The sequence below is a fragment of the Seriola lalandi genome, unplaced genomic scaffold (genome assembly GCF_002814215.2).
Source record: "Seriola lalandi dorsalis isolate HSWRI2012SDOR001 ecotype SW California unplaced genomic scaffold, Sedor1 jcf7180002054981, whole genome shotgun sequence".
NCBI classification, from domain to species: domain Eukaryota; kingdom Metazoa; phylum Chordata; class Actinopteri; order Carangiformes; family Carangidae; genus Seriola; species Seriola lalandi.
Window position 1 is genome coordinate 388669 of NW_019525661.1, and position 10642 is coordinate 399310.

At 43.8% G+C, this 10642-nt stretch overlaps 1 protein-coding gene across 1 annotated transcript in view; it reads left to right on the plus strand.

Annotated features, from left to right (window-relative positions):
- Window positions 1-805: 805 nt before the first annotated feature.
- Window positions 806-10642, plus strand: part of LOC111648388 (peptidase inhibitor 15-like) — a 12760-nt gene continuing 2923 nt past the window's right edge. The window contains exons 1-4 of the mRNA XM_023398254.2: window positions 806-1166; window positions 6763-6881; window positions 7308-7440; window positions 9265-9380. Coding sequence (XP_023254022.2) covers window positions 906-1166; window positions 6763-6881; window positions 7308-7440; window positions 9265-9380 — 629 coding nt within the window. The 5' untranslated portion in view covers window positions 806-905. The remainder of the gene's footprint in view (window positions 1167-6762; window positions 6882-7307; window positions 7441-9264; window positions 9381-10642) is intronic.

Sequence of the window (10642 nt, forward strand, 5' to 3'; positions counted from 1 at the left end):
TTTTTTTTTTTCATCATTGTTCACAAAGTCACTGATGTCATTCAAGGAACTCATTCAAACAGGGAGTTTACTGGAAAACAAACACATGAACATCCCTGTCAATCCTACAAAACATCTTATGGAGACCCCAGAGATCCCACGAAGACCCCAGAGGACTGGATCTGCTTTGGAGGGTGTGGGGCTCGGCTCCACGAGGAAGATCCTGGTGATGTGGTGTGGGAATTGTTTGCAGAGTGTGTTTAGATTTCATATTCAGTTTGTTAATTTAATTCACGGGCTGTTTTCAAACGGGATGACAGGAAAACTAGCTGATTTTTTTATTGAATAGTTTGGTTCGTTAATGATTTAATGACTTGACATAAAATAATTTAACCAATAAAAAACACAAATAACATATGAAATATAACTGTTGCTTTGTGTTTTTCTTTTTAACCGTCAGTGACTGTGGCATTGCACCTGAACATATCATCAGAGTGACGTAGGGGGGTCTCCATGTGTTTCTAAAGTATTTTGCTTGTCAAAATATTAGAGATAATAAAGATAACAAATTATAACGCAACAGTCAGGACAGTCTCTACAGGATTTATGTGATTTTCTAATCTACCATAAAGTTTCCTAAATGACATGACGTCACCTCTGAGTAATTCCATGTTATTACATTTTTATTTACTCCTCCTCCTGAATTAACCTCAGTCCAGTGTGTTTTATTTTGAAAGACAGTGGGGGCAGGCTGAACCCGTTCACCTTTCAGAGATCCTCACCACAGTGCAGAGCATCTCCTCAGCCTCATTGCTGCTCCTGCTCCTGGACCTGCTCCTGGACCTGGACCCTGACCTGGACCTGGACCATCACAGACAAAACAATTATTTTTCTTTTACCTGACGAGTTGTTTCAAAGGAGTAAACATGAGAGACGTTTATTTTCTGTCTTGCGCAGTCCTGCTGTGCGGAGTCAGCGGGCGGGTTGTAAACTCCACCGGGTCCCCGCAGCTACAACAGCGGTCCGGCTCTGGTTCGACTCCTGTGATGAAACCGGACTCGTCGCCCGGGGTCCGCAGAGCGCGGCGGAAACGGTTCATCACTCAGAGGGACATGGTGGCCATCCTGGATTATCACAACCAAGTCAGAGCCAGCGTCTTCCCGCCCGCTGCCAACATGGAGTACATGGTAAACTTCACAGCATTGTTAGGTGAAAGGTAAAAAGGTAAAAAAAAAAAAAAAAAAAGTGATTGTTTACTCCAAATGTATAAATTATATTAAATGTATTTTCCTTTACACTAGAAAATTCCTGGTTGAATATTAGTTATTAGAGTCAGTAATTACACTTCCCCACTCATAACACTAGGTGGCGTGTTTCTTCTCTGCTTTTCTAACAGCAACATTAAGCTCCTGTTGAATAACATGTAGATCTTCATCATACATGGCCACTCTGCTGATGTGCTTGGCCTGCAGTTTCCTTGTAGATGACTGCTATGGAATCCCAAAGTGTCCAATATATATATATAAATATGTACTGTAAAATAATCAATGACATGAAATAAATAGTTTAAAACATTAATGTAGCATGAATTTGTGAAATAAATAGTAAAATAGATAAAAGTTTCTCTAAACAAGATTTTAAACAATAACACAGCAGCAAACAACTATTGTCCATGTATAGATATAGTGGCGTAATGGTGTCCTGAGCAGAGAACGAAACCATTCCCCCTCTGTGTGTGATGTAAGGCAAGTTTCTCTGGTCTTTATTTTGGTAGCGCATGCATGTTAGTGCACATACGTGTGCATGTTAGTGCGTGTGAGTCCCTCCTGTTAAACCGTTGGTACTTGCTACATTTATAAACACATAGGCTCCGCCCACAGGTGAGATGACTCAGTGCAGTGTGCAACGTACACTGAAGAAGAAACCACGTTCTCTGGACTGAGGACCACCGGCCCAAATCCTGGTCGACCAGTGGGCTGTCAAAACATCCAAAAAGTTTTTAAAGTCTTTACCTGCTCTATAAGTGTCATTCGTGCGGCCAGTCCCAGTGGATCAGTCCAAGGCTGAATTTCTTTCCTGGTCTGACCATGGAGCCGATACTGGTCTGGTTTCCTGGGAGGAGAACCCTATCACTGGCTAAAGGGTCCAGCTGGACTCTAAACTGTTTTTTTCTACTCCACCGTGTGTCAGTCAATTGATGCTACGTAATGTTGCATGTTTGTTTTCATTAGTGACGACTACAGTATACATGCTATCGTTAGCTAACTTTCTGTTAGCTATGTTATAAATGTGTTTGACAAATGTTGCTATGGCTAACTAGCTTACTGTCAGCGTTAATGAGGAGCATATCACAGCAATGCTAGCGTGGGCTAATAGTTGTTTCTGGATGGTTTTTTTGTTGGCTCTCGTGTTCACAGGGAACTTTGCTCAGTCGAGTTTGTTGTCATGGGCGCTTCCAAAGCAAAAACAGCTGGCTGTGGACACAGGCCCTGGATCAGCCCACAGACAGCACCTTCACTATCCTCCCTCCAAACAAACTATTTATCATCAGACGTTAGGAGGACAGTTTGGTTCTCTGCCTGTTGGAGGACGTTTGAACAGATTCATCTCTTTTCCTGATGTTTGAAGAACAAGTTCTTTTCTGTTTCATCTCCTCCTCTGGTTCTTCACATTTTACAACTTTACAGCTGCACTAACTGCAGCATCTGGATACAGGCACCTCTGAGTAACTGCTGCAACGCTTCTTTTAGTTTTATTGCATTTAGAAAAGTCTCGTGTGTTTGTTTGTTTGTTTGTTTGTTTTTTTGATAGGGACAATGCAATTTAACATATTTTCAAAAGAGGGCATGAAACTAATGAGTTGCACAAATAGTTTATAGCTGTTGCTAATTCTCCACTCTTGTCCTCAGTTGGGCTTTTACATGTAATTAAATGTAATTAAACCAGTTAATAGCAAAAACAACACAATTGATAATATCCTACAATTAGCTAAAAATATGTGGGACAACAACAAAACAACAAGCTACAAACAGTCAAACAAAGATAATTAACTTAATTGAACCATTCTGAGCGACCTTGCATTTCTGTCCAATCACTGCAACTTTTCTGCAAATTTGACCAATCATCATAGTTTCTGGCCAGTTGAACCAATCATACCAGTCCCTGCACAAAACCTTGATGTCACCAAACTCACTTCCTTGTTCCTGGTTTTGAAGCATACTGAAGCTGCAGACATGTACGACATGAACGTTTCACATTTACCAACAAACACTGCTGTCAAAGACCGTGAAAAGCAATCGGCCGATGTTCTGCAGGAAGGTGGGGTTAAATTGTTTTGTACTGCGATCAACATTGTGGTGGAGCACAAACGAAAGTTATTGATTGAACGAACAAACACTTTTCCACCACAAAACACACCCGGAGAATGGCTGAGACGTGTGGACAACAGACAGGACAAATGAACCTGACAGAGGCTGTTGCATCCAGATCTGTTGCAAGTGCTGGAAAAGTCAAGGTGAGTTAGATTAAATATGCAGGGTTAGTTCTAATTTTAGTGTAGCAGAAAGTACAAAGTGATAGAGTTGGTGTTGATATTCAGTATGTGTGTGTGTTTGAGTGACAGAGATATAGAAAATAGTTTGGGATAAAAAAAATCTCAAGGGAATAAAAAGTCTCAAATGTTTAAACGTGTGAAAGCTATATTCAAAATATCAAGTTGATGTGTAGTAAAATCAGAGATGTATAGCGTGTGTGTGTTACAGAGAGAGAGAGGAGGGCGTGAAAATCATTGAATGCAAATAAACTCCAACAATATCTTGTACTAGGGAGGCTACTGTGGGGTGGGGGGGATTTTTCTCACTTACTGTGATTGCATGTCAACGTGATACTATATTTCTTTTTTCTTTTTCCCTATAAGATTTGTGAAGATTGGGTCGCCACCTGCACTGAGGTCAACGTTCCACTCAGTGAGAGTCCGGAGGTTCTGTGCACTTTCTTGCCTCTAGTGATAATAATCAGAAGATGAGATAAGAAGTTTGATATTGTTTTTACTATTAAGTTGTGTGCTCTTAAGTTTTGGAAATGGCTCAGTTTTCACTTTTTATTTATTTCTTTTTTTTCTAATTTCATTTTTAAATTTTGTCACAGGTACTAAAAACAGATTTCTCATTGATGTCAACATTGATGTTTCATGATGATGATGATGATGTATTTTATCATTTTTGCTTGCTATTTGACAGAGTTTGAGCTTGAAAAAAGATTTTGCTGTTTTGTGGAATACCTCCAAGGTGCACTTTTTCATTCACAAATAAAGATTATTTTGTTAGAACCTTTGTAATTCTGGACCTTTTTGTTTGCTTAGAACCTTCAGAACAGGGTGGATTTATTCTCACTGGAACATGTTGCCTTCAATTTCTAATTAATTATACAAAAAAGTCAGTGACAATTTTTATTTGCTCCCACAGTTTCATTGCAAAAACACCCTCTAAAGATGTCGCAACATGCATCTCAATTAAAAAACAAAAAAAATCTGTGGTGAAACCCTCCTTGAAAGGTCCAGAGTCTCACTCCTCTGGTAGGACATAAGCTGTGTCCCAGTTCAGGGGTCTCACCATTCACAGGTTGCATTTGAGGACCAGTTGCATCACAGCAGCGTGGCTAGACTGTCCTATTTCAAAGGCGGATCCTTTGTGGTCCAGTCTATCCCAAGATTCGTTGCCCGGAGGTAATGACAACAATATTGCGGCAAATACACAGACAGAGAGCTGAGACCGGCAGAAAGCCAAAGGTTACTGGAGCACCAACAGATAGGTGAGGTGAGGACGGAGGTCACTTGACTTCACAGACAGATAGAAACAAATTAGGACGGGCAAACACAAAGCAGAGCAAGACATGGTACACAACAGAGAGACAGGATACTGAACCTGAAGCACAGGACAAAAATTAACGGTCATCAAAAATCCGAAAGAACAAGACCAGAGTCCGAAACAACAGCTGGGCCATATCGCAATACCACTGTGGGTGACTGAACGATCTGGTGAAGAATGGTGAGATGTACCAGCCCTTTTCTACCGCAGCAGGATGTGGTGTTGCTCCAGAGATCCAGAAGAACAGACCGGTGACAACGAACACAAGAGGGAAGGGAACGCAGCAGAGAACAGAAGGAAAACAGGGCCAACAGGACCATGATAGAAGTTTGACAGAACTTTTTAAGGCACCTATAACTGATATTTTTATGATATCAAAATCTTAAACAAGGTGACACTGTGAAAGGGGGTCGCTTTTTTTGAATCCTAGAGAATTATCACTTGAATCTGCAGCTTTAACTGCAACTGTCTGGCCCACAACTGTGATCCACTCTCACTGCCCTGATTATGTTGTATTTGGCCACAGAAGGCAGCTGTTCTCAGAGAAACATCACTGTCCACTGGCAAACAGGCAGACAGAGCTATAGCCTCTAAAAGGCCAGATGTTTCCCTCTGGAGTAGAGCGTCATCTAAAACAGAGCTAAAAGTGGATGAATAAAATCAACATAAAAGGTGATGATATGTTAGTTTGCCTTGCCAAAATCCCAGTCAGTGTTTGGGCACTGCGCTGCACCGATGGCTGCCTGTGGTTGGAAGCACACAGCGGGGATGACAGTCAAAGGGAACTCCCACAGAACAAGAGCATGAAATCATCACAATCTTAAAGCCAGGAGAGCTGGAAGAGTTTTAACGTCTCTGGGATTACACCAATTATTCTTAGTCACTAGAAAAGACCCATGGACCTGCCAGAGGAGGACTCATCCATCTTGCTCTTCAAAGACTGGACACCCACAGAGAAGATTCTGGACAGGGGTTGGATGATGAACTTTGGCTCTCAGTCTGTTCCAAACATCAGCTCGTCCTCCCTCATGTTTCAGACTTGGTCCCTCCGTAACTCCTGCCAAAATCAGAGAATGTGGGTGGAGCGGGTCGTACATTGATGGCCAGGTTGATGTGTCCTCGGGCAAGCCGGTGTCTTTGATCGCAGCTCTGTCACCATCAGTGTGTGAATGTGTGTTGAACGGCTGAATCAGAGGTAAATGTGTAAAGCGATTTGTTTAGGTAGAAATGTTCAGTCAATCCATTCGCCATCAGTGACGACTATGTCTGATCGACATACAAAAAACTGGAAAACTGGTGCGTTGAGTCAAATATTCAGCAGAGAGCTGCAGTCGTGTCTACTGATGATGAAGAAACAACAACTACACGAAAGCAAAAATAATTTTATGCTTGATATGATTAAATATGACTCTGCAAGATTGGTGGAATTACTCTCTAAACAGGACAAGGGTCATGTTCCAGATTACTTGCTTATTGAATGTCTTATGGTACATTTGCATTGTACCGCCCTAATGTGCTTCACCAATGGTCAATCGACCAACTCTCTCTCTCTCTCTCTCTCTCTCTCTCTCTCTCTCTCTCTCTCTCTCTTGCACACACTAGTCATTAGGGCCAACAAACTAACAAACTAACAAAAATGTTACCAGGCAGCTGAAGCTCTGCCGCTAATTCCTGCTAACGTTTCTCTGGTGCATCATGTGTGACAGGAGGAGGAGGCAGGTTTGCTGTTGCCACAGCTCTCAGATTTCATTCACTTCATTTTATTTTTCTTTTGTTTCCACACTGAAACTGCTATAGTGAGCAGACGTGGAGAACATTGTCTTCCTGCTATTACTTATGTCTTATCTCCTGAAAAGTTCTGGAGCTTGTTTTTTTCACAGCAGCCGTGACCGTCTCTTCTCGACTCTCTTTCCAACAGGTGTGGGACAACAACCTGGCCAGGACGGCCGAGGCCTGGGCTGCTACATGTGTGTGGGCACATGGTCCAGCTTACCTGCTGCAGTTCTATGGACAGAACCTGTCAGTCAGGACGGGGGGGTGAGTACTGCACACACACACACACACAGAGGAAGGATTTTACCTGAAAATCCAGCTAGTCTGACCTTTTTTAATTTCTGTGCTGACGTCCAGTGGGTTCTCCTTCTGACCTTTGCCACAGTAATGCAGTTCTTTTTTATTTTATTTGGAACGTGGAATGTGACTGAGATAAGTAACACCAATTAAAATTAAATATGTTCATTACTGAAAGAACAGAAGGGACATGAGCAATTAAAACAACTAATGTCGAATTAGTTTGTCCATCCCACCTGTACTGTAAGTCTGATGTCCTCAGGCTGATATTTTAGATATTACAGGATATTATGGGCTGTATGTTTTTTATGAATGAGCCTGGATGCACCTGGAACAGAAAAGAAGAAGAACAAGCTGAATCTCTCCTCCTCAGACCCATCTCTGTCACCACAGGTATCAGTCCATCCTGCAGCTGCTCAAACCCTGGTATGATGAGGTCAACGACTACGTGTTCCCCTACCCCCGCCTCTGCAACCCCAGCTGCCCCCTGCTCTGCTACGGGCCCATGTGTACACACTACACACAGGTGAGGAGGGTCGTCATCACTGCTCTTTGAGCTATGTGTGTGTGTGTGTGTGTGTGTGTAGTTATGTAATTACTTACTATAACTATTATCTCTCTTCCTATATATCAAAGGAGACAATGAGATTTCAGCATGGTTTTCTTCAGTCTGATACAGATTTGTATTTGGCAGATTAAAGTAACAGTCATGTTTTGTTTACACAGGCTTTAGCTGAGTAGTGCAGAAAGCCCACTGCACCGACAGCAGCCTCTCATTAAGTTACTGACAGAATTAACATTAATTAGTGATGAACCACCGGCCACGTTAGAGAGAAGCTGCTCACTGAAGGTTTTATCTCTCTGCTCATTAGAGAGGAGAGAGAACAGACAGGTTTCCATCAGAGTCAGTCAGACAGGTTCGAACTTAGAAGCTTCTGGCTGTGAGGTGACTGTGACACCACCAGCACCACCACAGCACCTGCACCACCACAACACCTGCACCACCACAACACCTGCACCACTACAACACCTGCACCACTACAACACCTGCACCACTACAACACCTGCATCACCACAGCACCTGCACCACTACAACACCTGCATCACCACAGCACCTGCACCACCACAACACCTGCATCACCACAGCACCTGCACCACTACAACACCTGCACCACCACAGCACCTGCACCACTACAACACCTGCACCACCACAACACCTGCACCACCACAACACCTGCACCACGACAACACCTGCACCACCACAACACCTGCACCACGACAACACCTACACCACCACAACACACCACCTGCACAACCATAACACCTGCACCACCATAACACCTGCACCACGACAACACCTGCACCACCACAACACACCACCTGCACCACCATAACACCTGCACCACGACAACACCTGCACCACCACAACACACCACCTGCACCACCATAACACCTGCACCACCATAACACCTGCACCACCACAACACACCTGCACCACCATAACATCTGCACCACCATAACACACCACCAAAACACCTGCACCACCACAACACACCACCTGCACCACCACAACACCTGCACCACCAAAACACCTGCACCACCACACCACCTGCACCACCATAACACCTGCACCACCATAACACAACACCTGCACCACCATAACACCTGCACAACCAAAACACCTGCACCACCATAACACAACACCTGCACCGCCACAACACCTGTCCCACCACACCACCTGCACCACCACAACACACCACCTGCACCACCATAACACACCACCTGCACCACCATAACACCTGCACCACCGTAACACACCACCTGCACCACCATAACATCTGCACCACCATAACACACCACCAAAACACCTGCACCACCACAACACACCACCTGCACCACCACAACACCTGCACCACCATAACACCTGCACCACCACAACACCTGCACCACCACAACACCTGCACCACCATAACACCTGCACCACCACAACACCTGCACCACCACAACACCTGCACCACCTGCACCACCATAACACCTGCACCACCATAACACATGACCTCCACCACCATAATACCTGCACCACCATAACACCTGCACCACCACAACACCTGCACCACCACAACACCTGCACCACCTGCACCACCAGACCACCTGCACCACCACAACACCTGCACCACAACAACACCTGCACCACCACAACACACCACCTGCACCACCTTACCGCCTAGTTTTTTTCTACATTAGTTTGAACAGCTTTATTGACACTGTGGGTCTGTTGTCTGATTGAATGTCAGTGTGATGGTGTGTTAGAGGACTCTGTAAACACCTATGTGGTTGCTGTGTGTTTCAGATGGTGTGGGCCTCCACCAGCAGAGTGGGCTGTGCAGTGCAGACCTGCTACAACATGTTTGTGTGGGGAGTTCTGTGGACTGAAGCCACCTTCCTCGTCTGCAACTACTCACCCAAGTGAGTTGACCCTGCATGTGTCAGTCGGTGGGTCATGTCAAACTAACACAAAGGATGCACATTCAAAATGTACTCCCTCTACACAATGAACAACTATTCCAGTCCCACAAAGAACACACTTTGTTTTACTGCAAAGAAATAAAATTGTCTGTATTTTTAAAGATTTTCAACAAGTAACCCCAAATCCCACCATCATCAAATCACAAAACCAAAAAAAATGAACAATCAAACTCAAAATTCCACTTTGGGTTTTGTTTTTAGTTATTTTCAGTCTAGGAAAAAAACAACAACCTTTAATTTCAGTTGGTAAAGGTTTAGTTCAGTTCAGTTCACAAACGGAAAAACCTAAAGCCAAAAAAAGAAAATAAAGGAAAAGCAAGTGATCCAGTCTGGGAATTTGCTGGGTTGTGGAACGTGGATTATCGGTGAGCATGTAGAGGTAGTTAGGATGGCTGTCAATGGCGCGGTGGATGACGATCAGTAAGCGATTTAACGGCCTCACTTGTGTCTAACGCAATGAGCGTGTTGCTCCGTGTGATTCCTGCTGATCTGCTCTCACTCCCTCCTCAAAACTGAATGAGGAGATGGAGGGAAGTGTCTGTGGGTGAGCAAACAGGTGAGGCTGTGTTTGACTCTTCCTCCTCTATTTCACATCCCTCCTCCTCCTCCTCGTTATGATCAAATATATGATCAAGATCTTTTTGAGTTGTGATCTTTTGGTCATGTTGACACCTCCAGATGTTGCCTCAGAGTGAGATGTAGGTCAGGCCTCAAACAGGTTGTAGTTATAGCTGTTTCTGTGGCTCCTCGGCCCAGTGCTTGTTGAAGAGAGATCACTGCAGCTGCAGGTGACAGTGATGTCAGCTTTACATTTCAGCTAATTTCACTCATGTACAACTAGCAGCAGGATAATATTTTATGTACAGATTCTGACTGAAACAAAATCCAGCGTTGTATTACGATCAGCTGGTAATGGGTCTAATATTTACTGAACAGAGATGTCCTGCTGTGATCTCTGCTTCTCAGATTCAGATTCAGGCTTGATCATGTTTGGATGGATCAGACAAGTTTCCATTTCCAATCAATTATATTCCGTTAGTCTTAGTAACTAGTTACTTAGTTTTTAAAGTTTGTTTTCAGAACCTGCACACCTGTAAGAGCATAGATGCTGCTCACAAGGGCAATGCACCCAGGGGTGGAGGCTCATCGAAGGCCACAGTCTGAACAGGTGATGAGTTTGAATCCTCCGGTGACTCTTTTTT